Below are 20,188 nucleotides of genomic sequence, written 5' to 3' on the forward strand. Positions count from 1 at the left end.
AAGGTGACAGAGTATGAATCGACAGTGGAGCAGGGATGAACAAATGGGGGAAAAGACAGGGGAGGGCAGGAAAAAGCAACTGCTGATTTCAAGGTTGGGTTAGGTCAGGACAGAGGGTAAAACAAGTTGTGGGTAGAGATCGGGGGACAACATCAGATTGTGGTACATTGCCTGCTTGAAACAAGGAAGAGAAGAGCGAGATAGAACAAACCCAGGAAGGCATTTCAACAGAAGGGAAAACCAAGGAACAAAAGAGTGGCGGTGTGCAGTGAGCATGAATGTTAGGAATATTAACCAGGAGAGGATTTGTGGAACAACATATCCTGGAGTTTGCTGGGAACATAGCCTGGAGTTATTCTTTTTTTTTTACTGCCTCTCCCCTGCTTTAATTTTCTCAGGGTTGGAGAGCTGAGAAAGTGAAAGCAGAGGAGAGGCAGCAATACATTAAAAATGGAAAAACTTCAGATTTTAAGTCGGCAGTTCAAAGCACAACCATGTTCCAAATAAGGTCACCGACATGATTCATAAGAAATAGAAGCACAATTCTCGACCATGCACCTTGCCCCCTCCTACTTCATCCCTCCTCATCCCCCTGCCCCTATCCCCCTCTTAGAAGAACATTTTGTTTACCGCTGTACACAAAACATGACACAACAACACAACAACATGCATTTTAAGGCCATTTTCCCTGCTAGAGCGGGGGTTAGCCTTGCAGTCCCCATGACAATCTTCTCCATATTGCCCTATTTTCTGCATCTCTCCTTGTTAACCTCCTTGCCCGCATTTCTTCTTCCACCATCTTTAGCCAAGTCTTTCTCGGTCTTCCCCGTCCTCTACTTCCTTCTACATTAATTTCCATCACTCTTCTCAACCAGTCACTTTCATCCTTCCTCAACACATGACCAAACCATCTCAACCTGTTCCTCTTCACAGCATCAATCACAGGCAATATTCCCATCATATTTCGCAATTCATCATTTGTCTTCCTCTCTCTCAACGATACTCCGCACATCCATCGAACCACTCGCATTTCCGCACAAAACATATGACAAGACAAAAAAAATGCTGACCATGTAGAGCTACAGTCAAAGCACACTGTTCCCACGACAAATAAAATAAATAACATATCCTCCAGCATGCGACATTGTCGGGGCGCCTTCGGTGACCAGCGATGCCGCCATGCAGCACATGAAGGAATTGGTTAGGAGCGGTGTACAACAAGTTATTAATTAATTGAGCAATTAAAATAAATGAATAATAATTGTAAAATAATTACTTTCTTAATCAATTGCCTAATAGCATACCTAACCACCACAGTTTCATCAGAATATGTAACTTTTTGAAAATTAATTAACTACGTAATCGAAAAATTAAATAATTAATCAATAAGAGTGGATGCAGAGAAATACATTGATTAATCAATAAATCAAAAATAACCCTTTATAGCCAAATCATTTGGTCAATGTCATGTACAAATATCTGCATCCTAGCTCAGAAGGTGCCCGAGATATTACCCAGATAAGAAAGAAAATAAATAAGTAATTAATAAATAGAAAATTAAGTAATTAATCAATAAAAATATATATATGTCTTTTGCCAAAGCACTTTTCCATGTTTGTGCCCAAATTTCAGCTTCTTAGCTTAAAGGATGGTTGAGATATTGTCTGGACAAACAAACAAGAAAGAAAGAAAACAAACGGAATGAAAACTTAGTACGCCCTCTTTCGGCACACGTCATCGACAGTACAGTAGGCCGATAAGGCCGATAAGGCCCCTTTTAGCACCCGGCGATGACACGGCAGTGCCTGGAAAAAATGGAATATGGAAGGGCCGGAGTACAATACTGTTTCCTTGATGTAAAAGCTAAGAAATGAGATGAGGTGACAAGATTTTGAGATGAAACCAGAAGGGTAGAGTTTGACACTTCAAAATCAATTCCATCTGCAACTTTCCATCTTCTTCCAGCATGCACCAAATGGCAGCAGCACCTTTAGCAATAATTACCCAAACAAAAAAAACTCAAGTACAATACAATGCATCAATGCAGTAATTCCATTGTGCGTTTTAATCCTACAACAACAAAAAAAAACAAAAAAAAAAAAAACGAGTATGGGCTTTGCCCGATTGGTGATTGGCCATTAATCGATCAAAGAACATTGGCTTTTGACACATACAAACTTTGAATGAGCCTTGTATATCAGTCTAAAACGAGAGCCACACCTTCTCCAACTCCTTCACATTTCCTTCTTTGAGTCGCTCCTGCTCGTTGTGTTTGGCAACATAGGCCTCGCGAGCTTTCTGCAGTGCATGTGTAGTACTCTGGATTACTTGTGTCGCCTCCAAAGTGCTGGCCACTTCTTCCTTTATCTATGGTCAAACGCAAAATTGGTCACCAAAATCTGATCAACAGTCTGAAAAGTTGACAACACTGAGCAAAAGCATTATTCTAACAATATATCACAAGGTAATAACCACACCATACAGTGAGTGCTCTTCCTCATATACAACCTTAATGTGTGAAGAATAAATAAAATAAAATAATTCTAAAATCGTCACCCAACAGTGAATAATTGAAGAACCACATTCCAAAGAAACACATTCCAAAGAAACACCTTTTTATGCACTCTAACTTGCTCCTCACTGTACTTGTGCAAATCACGGATCAGCTCCTGCAATCTACGTCCCAGGTCACTATGGCAGCTTGCTAGCTGCTCGGATAAGGTGCGGAACGAGTCCCATAAGGGTGCGAATGTCCTGGAGGGAAAGAAAAAAATTGCAACAGTTCACAATCTTGAGAAGGAACAATCAATATAAAAGATCAACTTGATGGGACTTTCAAAACTGCAAAGGACTTTGGGTTGATCGATTCGAGCTGCACCTGAAATCTCACAATTGTGTGTTTGTTTATGCATTGAGGCTGCACCAAGAGGTCGATACAACATCTGATTCAAGAAGTGAAACGTTCAGTTGCAATCGAATTGCAAAATTCCACCATGTCCACAATGGGAAATTGCCGTATTTAACCTCAATGAAACGCATCACTCCTGGGTGGGATTCCAAACCAGACATACCCGACCTGTGTGCTGTTGCTCGCCACCTTGGCCAACTTTGTTAATGACTTGGAGTAAGTTTCTTCCACAGCCGTCCTGCAAGCAATTTCCATTACCATAAATACTTTGTCAGATTGGCAAGTACAATTTAGAAGCCCATTAGCACCAGCAGCACATTTTACCACTCAAAATCGCACCTTCATCCATATTTATCCGTTACTGCAAACGCAGAACAGTACGAAACAGCTATAACGGTGATGCACCTTTCCCTGAGGAAGTCCACCAACTCTTTCGTGGAGGTCTGGCCATGCTTCATGTTGTGATACAGCACATCAAAGCCATTGTTTTTCTCTCCCTGTGGGATGTAAAAACAAAATAGAGTTACAAGAAATACTGCGAACAACTTTGCAAAAAGACCTCTGGCAGCCCCACAACACTCAAATGCACTCAAGGGACTTAAACAAAAGCATTTCACCTCAACAACCTTTTCCTCAATGGCACAAAGCAATTAACTGTCAAACCCTGCTCATCCCCATCCTGCTGTCATTGTACAGGTCTCTCTTATCTGCACTTGATCACAGGTTCAATTTGCTTGGCACATACTGCCTCCCCCCTCCCGTCACCCCGCACAACCCAACCCACCTTCACACCCACAAATGGCCTTCAAATAAATCCGATAAGTCACCAAAATTAATCCATTACAGCAGAGTATGTTTCAAGGTATCACTTTTCCATGTCAACAAGAAAGCATACAGACAAAACAAGAAAATCTCGACCATACTTCAGAATAAGAATTTAGAATTCTCCAACAGCATGCTGCGGCATTTCATATTCACCTGACAAAGTAGAATGTCCTCGCCAACTTAATCAAGTTAATTCATCGGCAGGCAAGGTCAAACATGCTGGCAGAGATGTGAAAATAAAGGATAATTTTGTAGACATTGAAACCTGTAACTGAAGCTCAACTGGGCCTTTTGCACAAGCTTTATAAATACCTTTCACCTTCCTGATGAAGCCCTAGGCAGAAACAGAAGCAAGACTAGAACGGCACTCAGTAGAGAGCATACCTCCACCTGGTTGGCCATATCACTCAATGGTGAAGAATCACTCACTTTAAAAATTCTACTAGCTAGATCCGGATCCAGATCCAGATCTTCACCAAAACCGACTTCATTCTTCCTTGTCACACACCCAACCTGTCCACCAAGTTTCGTCCAAATCCATCAATAACTCTTTGAGATATACTGCTATGTATCGTTTTTGGCCCGATCCCCCAATGGTGAAGAATCACTTTAAAAATTCTAATAGACGGATCCGAATCAGGATCTTCATCAAAATCTAATCATTTCGTCCTTGTCACATACACGGCCTCTGCCAAATTTCGTCCGAATCCGTCCACAACTTTTTGAGACATTTTGTTCACAAATAGACAGACAAGCAGACAGGGGTGAAAACATAACTTCCATCTACTTTTGGCGGCGGAGGTAACTAGAACGGTACTCGGTAGAGCACATACATCCGTCAGGTTGAACAGTGATAGGCCGGATCTGGATCCGGACCTCAACCAAAACCAAATCAGGTCATTTGCGTCATCTAACCAACTCATTCACCTAGTTTGGTCACAAGTTGGCCACAACTTTTGGAAATATCATGCTATATATCGTTTTTTACTACCCCTTCTCTTCCCCCCATCAGATTTTGCAAATTTTGCACAGGAAACAATCTCAAGTTTCGTTTCAAGCAGCATCGGAGGCACAGGGTTGATCAGAGCCGACAAAAGCATTTATGCAATGCACAAGTTAAAAATCTATAAAGAGTTGTTATCGATTATTCTCGACATTTAAGATCGTTTGTAGACGTTAAAAGATCCTGTAATGCTTTTCGCAGAGAGGAGGCGAGTTATTGCCAGCATCCTGGCCTCACTGACTGCCGGGAAAGCACCGGAAAAACCACGCAACATAACACTTGCCAAGAGCCCGTTTTCAGCAACACCCACACTCTGTAAAGAGCATGGTGCATTGATGACATCATTCTGCCCTAAAGTCCCAAGCTTTGACATAACCCCTTGTTATAGGGAAAATAAAATATTCATGAGATCCATTATCAAGTCAACTAAGAGCTTCTACTGCGGGCAAGCCACCACAAAAAGCTGAAAATCTCAGTCTCATGTTCCTGACATGCAAACCAAAGCAATAGCAAGCATTTATTGTCAGGAAGAACAAAAAGAATGATTCATCATGAACTTTGGCTTGATACAAGTGCGTCTTCATTTCTAAAGGTGAGCGGTGTTCAAAATTTGGTCCCATTCACCAGACGGCTCGATGCATTGTCATGGGACAGACAATAGACACACCAAGAATCCAAGAGGAACCTTTGGATCACTTTGAGAAAATGTGCCAGAAGCTCCCCTTGGGACCAAATGGAATTTTAGTATCAAAACACCACTTGTACATGCACCCCTCAGCTCTATCTTCCATCTTAGTCATGTGTATAAATTTCTAGGTGTGGCAAATTGAGCATTGTTTAGGTTTGTTTGTTTTCTTTCCTCCAAATATTCAGAAGATGTTTTTGAACAAACAACAGCATCATTTTAGTACGCTCCATGGAAATCAAGATTTTTGCCCAAGACGTACGAGAACTTGCGATAAGCAAGGCGTTCCGAAGCCGGCAGCAACCACTGGCTTGCTGCAGCAGCATCTGTAGAGTGACATGCTATTAAAGGGCTGTGGAAAAAGCAAACCCACAACAAGACCACGTGACCACCGCACCCCAAGGGACATGCTGCGGAGGAAACATGCCATGCATGCCAGCATCAACAAAATAAATAAATAAGTGCATCGGCTTCTCCATGCAAGCCCCAAAGCTTAAACAGAAAAGTGGCTTGTAATTTTAGTTCAGAAAAGCTTTTTATGCCTCCACCGACAAAGTCGCCGGAGGCATTATGTTTCCATGTCAACATGTTTATGTTTTCGTTTATGTTTATGTTTATGTTTTAAATTATGTTTTCGGGTTGTCCGTCCGCACGTTCTAAACCTCGTTTTTCTCAGCAACCATATGCCCGATTGAGACTAAACTTTCAGGGTAGGAGTGACACCCATGCAGAATGTTTTTGTGATAATTGTGACGTCATAGGTCACGTGGTCTGGCAGCCATCTTGGATCAAAAGCAAATAATAAGAAAATTATTTCTCAGAAACCGCTGAATGGAAAAATTTGAAACTTGGCACATTGTCAAGTACTCCCAATGGGGAACAAAAGCATGATAATGATTACATCAAAGGTGAAGTGGAATACAACAACAACAACATGCATTTTAAAGGCCATTTTCCCTACTAGAGCGGGGGTTAGCCTTGCGGTCCCCATGACAATCTTCTCCATTTTGCCCTATTTTCTGCATCTCTCCTTGTTAACCCCCTTGCCCGCATTTCTTCTTCCACCATCTTTAGCCAAGTCTTTCTCGGTCTTCCCCGTCCTCTACTTCCTTCTACATTCATTTCCATCACTCTTCTCAACCAGTCACTTTCATCCTTCCTCAACACATGACCAAACCATCTCAACCTGTTCCTCTTCACAGCATCAATCACAGGCTCTATTCCCATCATCTTTCGCAATTCATCATTTGTCTTCCTCTCTCTCTCTCAACGATACTCCGCACATCCGTCGAACCATTCGCATTTCCACCCTTTCCAACCTTCGTTGCTGTTCTACGTTCATTACCCATGTCTCGCTCCCATAAATCATAACACTTCTCACACATGCAGCATACACCTTTCCCTTCAGCTTCAACGACACTCCCCTCATCATCAGAACGCCACTCAGTTCCCGAAACTTCTTCCATGCACATCTCACTCCAGCAACCGTTGCCGAGTCTGATCCACCTTCTCCATTCAGCATGTCTCCGAGGTAGCAAAATGTTTTCACACCTTCCAGCTTCATGCCGTCTCCAAGATCCAACTCAACATTTCCTCCATCTGCAGCTCCCTCTGTGCACACCTTACATTTGAATGTAGCTGCCACACTGGTTAATGACCCTCTCAGACCACTACATTTTGATGAACCCACTCAGCGCACATTGTACATTGAATGGCCCTTCCCACACACAGCACAGGGCCACTTCCCAGTTCTTTCCACCTCACCACATGCTTTACCACTTGCCATCACCTTCGTCTTTCCGATATTCACCTTCAGACCTTTTGTCTCCATACATTCCTTCCACTTGTTCATCTTTTCCTTCAGTCCATCCATACTTTCCACAATCAACACCAGATCATCTGCATACAACAACTCCCACGGTAAACCCTCCTTTACGTTCTGAGCCAGCACCTCCATCACAGCTACAAATAGTAGTGGACTTAGTACCGACCCCTGATGCACTCCCACCTTCACCTCAAACTCACCACTGTTCCCGTCCTTCGTCCTTACAGCTGTGCACGCTCTTTTGTACATTGCCATCACTACTCTGATCAACCATTCCTCCACTCCTAACTTCCTCAATGCCCATGTCAATACTTTGCGTGGAACCCTATCGAATGCTTTCTCCAGATCAACCAACCCAAGAAACAACTTCTTCCTCTTCTCCATGTACTTCTTCTGCAACTGCCTCACAATGAAAAGCGCGTCTGTCGTTCCTCTTCCTGGCATAAATCCAAACTGCATTTCGTCGATCTTCACTTTCTTCCTTATCCTCCTCTCCAACACCCTTTCCAATACCTTCATTCCATGCTCCGATAACTTTATTGCTCGGTACGAGCCACACTCCAGAGGGTCACCTTTCCCCTTGTATAGAGGGACGAGGGTACTCAGTTCCCAACCACTGGAATGCGGCCTTCTTTCACCACCAGATTACAGATCTCTGTCATTCTCTTCACACCCCAACTTCTTGCTGCCTTCAACATATCTCCCACAACTCCCGTCGGCCCTCCTGCTTTTCTACCCTTCATTGCTTTTATCGCTTCCTCAACTTCCTTCTCAGTTATCTTCTCTGCCGGTCCTAAAACTGGGTTACTCTCTATGTTGCCATCCCATTCATTCTCTGTATTCAACAGCATTTCCATATATCTTTTCCATCTTCCTTTAATTCCATCTGGGTCGACAACGATTTGTCCCACTTCATCCTTCAAGCAACTCACCCCCATCACATCACACCTCTCTTTCGCTATGTGCTTTGCAATCCTGAATACTGCTTTCTGACCCTCTTCCGAATCCAAGCGTTCTCCGAACATTTTCCTACATGCCTCCTGCGCCTTTGCTACCTCTTTCTTTGCAGCCTTCCTGGCTGCCTTATAACTTTCATGCTCTGCTGTTTCTGCTCCCGTACCCTTCGCCTTCTGCCACTCTTTGAACTTCTTCCTCTTCTCGTCAATCCTCTTTCCAACTTCAACATCCCACCACCATGTTTCCGAGTGCCTCGGTGGTCCTTTTGTCCATCCACATACCTCACCAACGGCTCCCAACAGACTAGCTTTCATTGACATCCAACCACTTTCAAGCTCAACCACATCATCCTCTACCCTACTCAGCCTCTCTTTTAATGCCTCCCTTACTGTCACCTCTTTCAACCTCCACACCTTCATTCTCGGTTGGTACTTCACCCGCCGAGCTCTCCTCGCACCTTTCACCCTTATGTCGCAGACAACCAAGTGGTGCTGTGAAACAGCCTCCTCCCCCGGGATCACCTTTGTGTCCCGGAGGTGCCCCCTATCTCGCCTACGCACCATCAGGTAGTCAACGGTTGTCGTCGACCCACCTGACGTGTATGTAACAAGCTTATTGTCCTCTTTCTGGAACTGAGTATTACAAATCAACAAATCAGCTCCATCAGCAAACTCCAAAATCCTTTCACCTTCTCCATTTCTCACACCATATCCGTAACCCCCATGAACTCCCTCAAAACCGTCCATACTCCTTCCCACATGTCCATTTAGGTCTCCTCCCACCACAACAACTTCCTCATCTTTCACGTTTTCCATCAGCTTCTCTATCGCACACCAGAACTTGTCCTTCTCTTCATCGCTTCGACCAACCTGCGGAGCATATCCCGAGATGACGTTCACCAAGAGCTTTCCAATCATCATTTTCACCATCATCAACCTATCACTCACTCTAGTCACACTCACCACACTGTTACAAACTCCTCAGAAAACAGGACACCAACACCATTCATGCCCTCCGGGCACCCTTGCCACACAAACTTGTATTTCTGTCCCTGCCTACCCTTCACCATTCTCACACCACTTCCCTTCCATCTCGTCTCTTGCACACAACATATGTCCACTCTTCTTCTGACCAATACTTCCACCACTTCTCCTGATCTCCCTGTCATTGTCCCTACATTCCATGTCCCAAACCTCAGAAACCGATCTCCACTTCGGGCTGTACCCTGCCCATATGTACTTGTGATTGTCATGGTTCTCTTTTTCGAGGCAATGTTTTTATGGCCGGATGCCCTTCCTGACGCCAACCCTCTTAGTCGTCTCTTACGACACGCAGGGATACGGTGTACCTATTCTGACCAGGGTACACACTGGGAAACGTTTAAAACATGTAAATTCTGGAGGGGGGGGGGGGCGTCAGCATCACGGCTGCGGTTTAAACATATTCCAACAATATCCAAACAGAACCATGAAAAAAAAAAAAAAAAATCCTGGAAAAGTCTCCAAGCAAGAACGTGGATTTGAGAAGGAAGGAGCAGAGGCGGAAGAAAACGAGATACAGGGGGCGGGGCACAAGCCGAGATGAGGAGGAGAGCGAACAAGCACGTGTCCGGGAGGAGAGAAAGAATCAATATATAATTCTTTGTCTCGGGAGGTGAGGTGAGGGGGAGAAAACAAAATAAAAGAAACAAGCAATACAGCGAAGGAAATAACCCAAACCGACAAAACACCGACGGGGGAGGGAAGCCCCAAGTTACCAGGCCGCGCACGAGGTACGACTCAGAAAACGATTAACTACACACAAGTTTGCACGAACCACAAACCAATACCAACCAGAAACACACAATAACACGTACACAGCAAAATAACCAGTGGAAATTTGACAAAGACGAGAATGGGAAAACACTCAAACTTCAATGCCGTGGAGAGCTCGAAGTACGCCTCACTCGCCCGAGGAACCGGAAGTCCGGTTATTGCGAAGTCCGAAGAACAACCATAACTAACAACAGGTTATTTCAGTAATTGTTAGATAGTTCTGTTATTTCAGAATAAAATGCTTTTCAAACATTCATCCACAATACCTGCTACAACTCTCCTGCTAATGGAGTGAGTGTTCATGGGAAATCTTTAAAAACATTTTTGCAGGTACATTGGACACACCAGATGATGAAGATAAAAGCAAAGTGGGTGGTACAAGATGGATGCATCTCTCCAAGTGTAGTGGTTTTGTGCCAGACAAACCTCCTGTGCTTCTACCACCAACAATATGCACCTTCTGCAAGAGTGTACAGGGTGACCACAAAAAACTGGCACTGACCTACCTCCATTAGCTTCCTCCATACTGATGATATCCTCTTACTTTTTGCAGGTGCACAAAGTGGAGTTTGTGTATAGTCACAGCATATTTAGATCAAGTCAAGATAGCCCCATTTCTTCCAAGTCCAAAATCTTAGATCAAGTCCAAAAAAAAACAAAAAAAAAAAACATGCCATGGACAAATAAAGAAAAATAGTTTATAGTCGAAATCTACATGAGAACAAAATCCTTCAGGAAGACTAAAACTGAGTTCAGCGTTAGATGGACAACATCTATCGACAAAGGCTACAATCCATTGATGATTTTAATACAGTAACATATGACAAAATCCGTTCAATCACTACAGCCGAATGTGCCATCAGAGTAATGAACGATTTTTTCCGTCCAAGCCAAGTGTGCCTGCAGCATTGAGGCCAAAATCTGGAGTATGTGCTCTAACTTCCATCAAATATATCGATCTGGAACTTTCCATCGCGACCATGCATCATGTAAAGCAAATAGGTACCAAATAACGTGTCATTTTAAACAAAAGCAAGAATTGCTTTGCAATAAATGTCCCCACATGCCAATGAATGTTGTTTAATTTTTTTTAACAACATTTAAAAATGGATGAAAGACCATGAAACTCAAACTTATTCTGTAACTTATCATAATAAAGCCATGTAGCAAGTTTCAGTTCAATATGTTAAAGGGTAAGGGGGAAGAAAGTAAAGAAAACTGACCCATATATACTGATCAAAAGAAACATCACTTTCATTTTTTGATATGTGCAGGTTTACATACACGTTTCTTCAATTGTAATGGCTGATTATGTAACGGGAACTTCACTTCAATCACGTGGTTGATCAACAATGGCATGCTTGAGTGGTTCTGTATAGGGATCTTTCCCTTTATTTAAATAATGAACCTCAAAATTAAATCCTTCAGTTCTCATGGTGAGACATTCATGTACTGCTGTCTATAATCACTCTCGAGGCTTCTGACAGGGAAAACAAGAAAATTCAGATGCCACGCCTGACATCTGAACAACGTTTAAAAGCAATTGGGATGCTTGAGGCTGGTATAAATAAGCCAGCAAACAATTGCCCAACGTCTTGGTTGCTCACAGCCTGCAATTTCCAACCTGGCCAGGCGTTACGGTGAAACTGGAACTGTGAATGATGGTCCACGAAGAGGAAGGCCATGGGTAACCACCCCAAACCAAGACCGCTGGATTGTGCTGCAGCATCTTTGTGGTCGTTTCCGCCCTGCGACACAAACAGCTGCAGTGACAAAAGGTCGCCACAACAACTACATCAGTGTCTCTACTGTGCGGAGGCGCTTGAGAAGTCAGGGCCTGGTGGCAAGACATCCTTGTAGAGGTCCAGTGTTGAACGCAGTGCATCGGCGGAACAGACCAAGATGGTGTCTGCAGCATCGCCACTGGACACAGCAACAGTCGAGTGCAGTCTTGTTCAGCGATGAGTCCAAATTTTGCCTCCATGCTGCTGATGGGCGTCAACGGTATGGCGCAGAGGTGGGGAAAGGTATGCATCATGCTGTATTCACCAGATCAATCGTTGTGGAGGACCCAGTGTGATGGTATGGGCCGGCATTTCCACCCGTTTCAGGACACCTCTGGTCGTCATCGAAGGCAATCTCACTAGTCGGCGTTATGTCAATGGAGTTTTGAGACCTCATCTGCTGCCATTTCTCCAGGCTCATCCTGACATCGCAGTTTTCCAGCAGGACAACGCTTGACCCCATGCTGCTCGCCTGACCACCAGCTTCCTTCAGGAACAGGGTGTTGAAGTGATGCCTTGGATGCCTTATTCCCCTGACCTCAATCTCAATCCCATTGAGCATTTATGCTTGGTCTTGACTTGATGAGCTTGGTTCGACGTCTTGCATTGAGATCAACGGCTGTTAATCGGCAAATGCTCATTCAGGGCTTGAGGAGGAGTGGGACAGACCTCCCCAGGACCGCATCAGACGCCTGGTGCAGAACATGCGTCGGAGGTGTACAGCCTGCATCACAGCTCAGAGAGGACTCACATGATATTGAGGACTACTGTCATTCTGTCCTTGACTGTTAGGAGTGTTGTGTCCATTCCGGTGTCATTTTGTTTTGACTGTATTCAGGTGCGTGCCTTTGTGTTGCAGTGCTGTGACTTTTGTTGCACCACCCCTTGTGATGTTCATGCATTTTGCTTTTTTGTGATTTAGGCAACTTCTTGTTTATTGACATGTGTTTAATAAAGATAGCTGAACTTTACCTGTGTTCAAATATTTTTCATTTTTGCGTGGAGGATTTCAATGAGTGCCCTTCTAAAGATTTGATAAGTTTCTTTTGATGTTGAGTTTATATATGATGTGATTTTTTTCTGAATCCAAAAAAGGCATAGCCCAGTGAAAAATTGGCGAAACACCCTGAAACTCAAACTTGTTCTGTATCTTATCATAATAAAGCTATGTACCAAGTTTCAGTTGAATATGTTATAGGGTATGGAAAAAAGTGCAGAAAACGATGATGGGATGGACAGAAGGACGGATGGAGACGAACAGACAGACTGAGAGCAAAATTAAAGTCTCCTCCGGGTAAGGGACTATTAAAAACTAGAGCAAATTCGATGGCGTGCAATTGCAAATCCCCACGCTTCCCACCTAAAACCTAAAGCAAAGTTGCAAGATTGCAAACGTTCCACCAAGAATGATCCAATATAAAATTTAGAGTTAAAAAAAAATCTTCGTATGACCCCTGTGACCCCAAGTCCGCAAACCTCCCACCCCCTCCCCAGGGGCATGAACCTGGGTTCAAATCCAAAATATTGTTAAATATTTTATGCATCTCCCAATGTTGATTGCATATACAAAGTTTCATTTAAAAACGTTTTATAATGTGCCCGTAATTGCATTTTTTGGTATTTGACCTTTAGACTCCGCCCCAAGAGGTATTTCAAAATAAAATTATCGTATCCGGCTCCGGATTCGGATCTTCACCAAAATGGAATCAACTATTCCTTGTCAAACTGTACACGACCAACCTGTCCACGTTTCATCCAAATCCGCTCACAACTTTTTGAGATATCCTGCTCAGTCAGACAAACAGATGGGGGTGAAAACAAAACCTCTGTACACTTTCAGTGGCAGAGGTAATCAGAATCCAGCTCACTTGCTGCATCATTTAACAAGGCACTGCTCTGCTGCTGATGGAGTACCCTTGCGTATTCATGGAGGAAATTTGCAATTTGCTAAGAGTGCCAGAGACAACTTGTCTCCTCTTCATGACAGACAATGGGATTAGTTAGGCAGCTTAGCAATTTTTGGGGGAACGACTTTACAAAAGTACCATTTTTATTTTAGTGCTTCATTGGACCATATGCAATAGAATTAGGACCGGAGGCAAGACATATACAGTGTTTGACTTTTGCGCAAATACGACTCGCACAGCATAATATCGAGCAATACATTTATGCAAATAAATCATCAGCTATTGGAGTTAGACTAAAATCGTAAATACATAAATTGCTGGACAAATTACCTTGAACAACATGTCGTCTGTTCTAAAGCTATATTGTCATTACATCCTTGTAGTTGCGTACATGTTAGATATATGAGAGGTGCGCGAGTCACAAGTATAACACATTTGTATAAACACTCGGTATTATATTACTAATTATTATTACATGGAAGCGTAAGATTTATTATGCAGGCATGCATAAGTTTTACAAATAACACTGCATGTCATGAAATAAAAGTTAGCCTCCTTGTTGAAAATATATACATAATTGGTTTTTGTCCTTGGTTTTTGTCCAATAAAAAGGTGAAGAACACTGTATATTTCTTGCCTCCGGTCCTAAATCTATTGTATATGGTCTAATGGACCACCAAAATAAAAATGGCGCTTTTGTCAAGCCATTCCCCATTTTCGATAAATATGCTGCTAAGCTGCCTGACCAGATCATTAATGTCCACCAACTCATGCTGGCAGCAGGGGTCCTCTGGCTCAACGTCCATCTGAAGAATGTCAAACACACTGATGCATCACTCAGCATGGAAGCATCAGGATGAAAGTTTATAGCCGAGCAAAGATTCAAACCTGGGATAGACAGCTACAAGGTAAGTTCAAGTCTGCAATGGTTGTAAAAAATATGCATCCACCACCAAACACACATGTAGCACATAAGGCGTGACGCAGAACAGCAATTAACTTTTTATTTTACTGAATCGGAATCTTTTGTAAGAACCAAAAAGTAATTTTCCTAATCAAGATAAGTAATAAAAACTTTTTTTTTTAATGCAAAAAGATGTAGGGATGTTACCCAAAAAGTATGTAAACAAGGTAGGGATGATCACAAAAAGTGATCATGTGAAACCATCCGACATCTTTCTTTAAAATAACACAAACACAAACACACACACCATGGATAAGTGTGTCAAATGCTCATTCAATTCAGGGTAGACCAAGTAAAACGGACAACATAAAAATTGACAACAGAACAATAAAGGAGCTGGACAACCAAATTGACATGACAGCACTCAGAAGGAAAGTTTGAAATACCAGGAGTGAAGATACGACACAGGATCTTTCAGGGTGACGACCTTTACCCACTGATGTTTTGTCTGGCCCTGGACCCATTGAGTAACCGTATGAATGAGCAATAACACAGACACACCATGATGTCCAATAGAAGAATGTCCAAAGAAACAGGAAAGATGACATCTACCGCACTTGGATGATTTAAAACTTGTAACAAATGAAGAAAAAATTGACAGAACAACTGAAATTAGTGAAACAGTACTCTGACAACATCCAAATGGAAGATGGCCTAGATAAGTGTGTCAAGTGTACTGCAACTCATACAAGGTAGACTAACAAAAACGAAGAACATAAAAATCGACCTAAATACAACAATACAGGAGCTAGAAAGTGACGCATCATACAAATACCTCAAAATAGAAGAGGGCCATCAAATATGTCACAAACAAATGTGCAAAACAATTACAAAGAATACCTATGTAGAACGAGGCTGATCCTGAAAATATACCCATTTCCAAGGAACAAAATCAAAGCCATAAACCAGCTCGCCATACCAGTATTCCAGTAAAGCTGCAGAATAATAACCTGGCCAAAATCAGAAATCAATAAACTGGATATCAAAACAAGGAAACGCCTCACCATCCACAAAATGTTTTACAAAAACCAACGCATCCCGAGAATGTACCTGCCAAGACGAAAAGGAGGGAGTGGCCTGATGGAACTCAACCAGGTGCACAGAATGACAACTGTAGGAATGGCTGAATACGTAAAAAGTGCAACATATTACCGAATCCAATTTGCAAGCAAACACAAAGACAACAAGCCAGAGATGGTATCCCTAACCCACCTAGCAAAAAAATTTCCAAAGACAGGTGCGAATGGAAGATGTCACACAAGAAACCAAAACAAGTACAGGCCAAACAATTGCAAAAAAGAAGAAAGAAAAATATAAAACGAAATTCCATCTTCCATTTGGATGTCGTCAGAGTACTGTTTCACTAATTTCAGTTGCTCTGTCAAGGGAGAACTTTCTATGCCTCTCTCAACAACAGGTGGAGCCCCACAAGGAACGCGACTGGGCCCACTCATCTTCTTGGCCGTAATCAATGACGCTCTTCAGTTAGCAGATATTAAGAGGTGGAAATATGTGGATGACTTGACTTTGGCAGAGTCGCATCAAATGGACTCTCCATCTCCCCTATCAACAGACCTTTCAGAATTTGAACAGTGGTGTACACCTAGTTAAGTGCCAGATAATGCGAGTGTCGTTTATTCACCGCCAGCTGCCACCACTGCTAATCCAACTTAACAACGTTAGACTGGAGGAAAGTCAGCAGGTCAAACTGTTGGGAGTTGTTGTCAGCAATGATCTCAAGTGGGCAGATCATGTAAACCTCATCGTTTTGAAAGCATCAAGAAAGTTGTATATGCTTCGATCTTTGAGGAAGTTCCATATTCCGATAGAAGATCTCATCACTGTGTAGTGTGTACATTTCTTACATGAGACCTATGTTAGAATATTGCTGTCCCGTATGGCAGTCCTCATTGACACAACAACAGCATGCATTGTGTTACGGATTCGTCACTTCCATCTTGGTGGTTTTCATCCACTGGAGGTATTTTTAGTTCCATGTACTATTATTGTTATAGTTTGAGTGAAATGGAGATAACAGTCTTCAAAAGAGAAAATTAGTGTTTTAAAAGAAAAACGAAATGGATCGGGAGAAACCGGAAGAAGAAGAGGAAGAAGAAGAAGAAGAAGAAGAAGAAGCAGAAGAGGAAGAAGAAGAAGCGGATAAAGTGAGATCGGGAGAGAAAGGCCGATGTGCTTGGAGGTGTCGAGCGGACGCTGGCGAACGTTGGTCACGAGCGAATATTGGTTTCCCCAAGGAAGGGGTGCCTCTGACAGTGTAGTTATCGCTGTGGCAGATAAACCTGCGTGACGGGTTTGCGGTTGTTTCTGAAAGTGAATCATCGCGGGAGAGCCGGTACGCCTCCATTACGGGCCCGTCCGCCATTTCACCTCACGACAGCCTTTTCACCACGCACCAGCCATTAGCCTGGTTCTCGTGTGTGTCTTGGATTTCAATTGGGAATTTGCGGTTTTCCACTTGGGAGCCGCTGCTCGTTCATATCAGCGTCCTTGTCTGGTGAACCGAAGGTGTGAATTCCCAGTCGCCTTTTGGGTGAACTTTTGGCCTGACCGACGTCGGCCCGACACCCACCCAGCGGCTCTTCGGCAGCGTCGACTGTCAGCCGTCCTGGGTTCTGGTCTCAATACGACCTTTTTCTTGTGATCACCGGAGCGTGGATCGACTTTGGGCCTGATGCCGTGACAGTGACTTTGGGGGTGTTACATTTTGGTCACATGGAGTACCGTGAGTTATTGAGTTAAGAAACTGGTGGTACCATCATAGGAATTATATGGTATTTGTTGTGCAATTGAAGTTATATTGTACTTGTACAAGTTGTTATTATTGTGTGAGATTAATACAACATTTTGGTTTTGTAACGATTGATTGGTGTGGTTTCACCATTGGTCATTGGCACACATAATAGCACATCTTTCTGCCGTGACTCCTTTCGGGGCTTGGAGGTACACCGTGACCGGGGTTTGGGGAAGAGCACGTAACAGAAATTGGGGGCTCGTCTGGGATTGAATTCCCTAACATTCCCAAATTTGGAATTTTCTAACATTCCCAAATTTTTCTGAAAATTTGGAATTTGATGTAGAAAAGTTTACGACGTCCCCTAACGAGGCACAGTTCCAGGTGTTAAAAAGATCGGAACTCATGATACTGGCTAAATATTGTAACTTGGAGGTCCGAGTTAGTATGAAGAAAGAAGAGATGCAGACATTGGTGGTAGAATCTCTAGTGGGACAAGGAACATGGGAAGAGGTAGCCTTGCATTGGTTACCAGAGGAAAAAGGAAATATGGAGCTCCGGAAAATGGAGATGCAACTGCAGAGCCAGGAAAGGTTAAAAGAGTTGGAATGGAAAGCGGAAAAGGAAAGAGCAGAGGAAAGAGCAGAATGGGAACGAGAACTCGAGGAGAGAAAAGCCGAGGAAAGAGCAGAGGAAAGGAGAGCCGAAAGGGAGTTAAAGGAATGGGACATGGGGTATCAGAGGGAACTTAAACTCAAGGAGCTTGACTTACTGTGGGAATGGAGAGAAGTAGTATCCATGCCGGCTAGTTCGACAACCAGTCAGAACTCTTGGGCTGTAGGTAGGCATGTGAGGCTGGTTCCACCCTTCAATGAAAAGGAGGTAGCCAAGTTCTTTTTACACTTTGAGAAGGTGGCTCAAATGTTAAAATGGCCTGTGGGGTCATGGACTATGTTAGTACAAAGTGTTCTGGTGGGTAAAGCTCAAGCTATCTATTCGGCTTTACCGATTGACCAATGTGCAGATTATGAGATAGTGAAGAAAGCCATTCTCAAAGCCTATGAATTGGTCCCTGAAGCTTACAGACAAAAATTCAGGAATGCCAGAAAGAGGGAGAGTGAGACCCATGTGGAGTTTGCCAGAATGAAGGAAACTATGTTTGATAGGTGGTGTGACTCGAAGGAGATTGGGAAAGACTTCAACCTTTTACGACAATTGATCTTGGTGGAGGAATTCAAACAGTGTGTCCACGTGGACATTAAAGTGCATCTGGATGAAAAAAAGGTACCGGAGTTATATGAGGCAGCAACAGTGGCAGATGACACCGGATGGGGTTCCACAAACCTAACTTCCCGCCTAGAGTTAGCCAGGGGAGATACGGTAAATCAGGTTCGGAGAACAAATTTTCATGGAGGTGGCCTAGAGAGGACTATGGGGACCAATCTGATACCACGACTTTTAGGGATCAGAAGACTACAGTTCCAAGACAGACTTATCTTCCGGGGGGCCCGAGGCAGACCAGGAGTTTTTCCTCCGGGCCTACTTGCGCTTTTTGCAAGAAACCTGGGCATTTGATGTCCCAATGTTATGCCCTGAAAAGGAAAAATCAGGAGCGGAGTCAGACTAGTACAACTCCGAATGCATTGGCAAATGCGAGAAATCGTCCTTGGACGACAGAGTCTTGTGAAGGTTCCCATGCCAAAGTTACGGCATCACAGAACGACCTTGTACAAGAGTACAAACCATACCATATTTTTACCTCAGCGCATTTCAGCAAGGAATATTATACACGGAATCTCAGCCGGTGGCAGGGCAGCGCGCTGATTCGCTCAGAGCGATCACGTGATGTTCCATCCTTGCCGCCATAATCTCACAGTTACGCGTTCGCACGTAATTCAGAGCGAAAAGCGATTGCGTTTTTTCACATTTCAGCGAGGAACATTGCCATTCACACCACATAGGTTTTTTTTTCCTTTCATCTTTAGATCCATATTTTTAGCCATAACGTAGCGAACGCAGCATAACGTAGCGAGGAATATTATACACGGAATCTGAGCCGGTGGCAGAGCAGCGCGCTGATTCGCTCAGAGCGATCACGTGATGTTCCATCCTTGCCGCCATAATCTCAGTTACGCGTTCGCACGTAATTCAGAGCGAAAAGCGATTGCGTTTTTTAACATTTCAGCGAGGAACATTGCCATTCACACCACATAGGTTTTTTTTCCTTTCATCTTTAGATCCATATTTTTAGCCATAACGTAGCGAACGTAGCGTAGCTAACGTAGCGTTAGCATAACGTAGCGTAGCGTAGCGATCCTCGCTCAGGATCTTCGTCAGGTTCGCGAGCGAGTTAGCCAAAATGTAAAAGTGAAAATATATCGAATGCTGTTTTGATGCTTTTTACTGCTGTTTTGATGCTTTTACATTGCTGTTTTGATGCTTTTTCACTGCTGTTCTGATGCTTTTTCACTGCTGTTTTGATGCTTTTTTGCCGTTTATTTAAATATAAAAATCTCATTTCAAAAAAAAAAAATCCAAAGAAATCTCACAATGATGACATATAATTCACAGAAAACGTTGAAGCAACCGCGTAATATTGCGGTGATGTTTAACTCTGAGTGAGAATAGTTCTAAATTTTAAAAACTTTCATCTGATATTTGTGATTTATTGCAAACAAACTGTATTTCCCATCTACACGGCCACGTATTCCTATTAACGTTATGTGAAGTACATAAATTGTGTGGATTACATCATTTGTGGATG

At 43.1% G+C, this 20,188-nt stretch overlaps 1 protein-coding gene across 6 annotated transcripts in view; it reads right to left on the bottom strand.

Annotated features, from left to right (window-relative positions):
• Positions 1-20,188, bottom strand: part of FCHO2 (FCH and mu domain containing endocytic adaptor 2) — a 146,341-nt gene that overhangs the window by 117,635 nt on the left and 8,518 nt on the right. For all 6 annotated transcript variants that reach the window (XM_078776953.1, XM_078776943.1, XM_078776970.1 and 3 more), the window contains exons 2-5: positions 3,314-3,405; positions 3,072-3,146; positions 2,613-2,754; positions 2,221-2,367 (exon numbers count right to left, since the gene is read on the bottom strand). In XM_078776953.1, coding sequence (XP_078633079.1) covers positions 2,221-2,367; positions 2,613-2,754; positions 3,072-3,146; positions 3,314-3,405 — 456 coding nt within the window. The remainder of the gene's footprint in view (positions 1-2,220; positions 2,368-2,612; positions 2,755-3,071; positions 3,147-3,313; positions 3,406-20,188) is intronic.

This window comes from Myxine glutinosa, chromosome 1 (assembly GCF_964187855.1).
Source record: "Myxine glutinosa chromosome 1, kmMyxGlut1.1, whole genome shotgun sequence".
NCBI classification, from domain to species: domain Eukaryota; kingdom Metazoa; phylum Chordata; class Myxini; order Myxiniformes; family Myxinidae; genus Myxine; species Myxine glutinosa.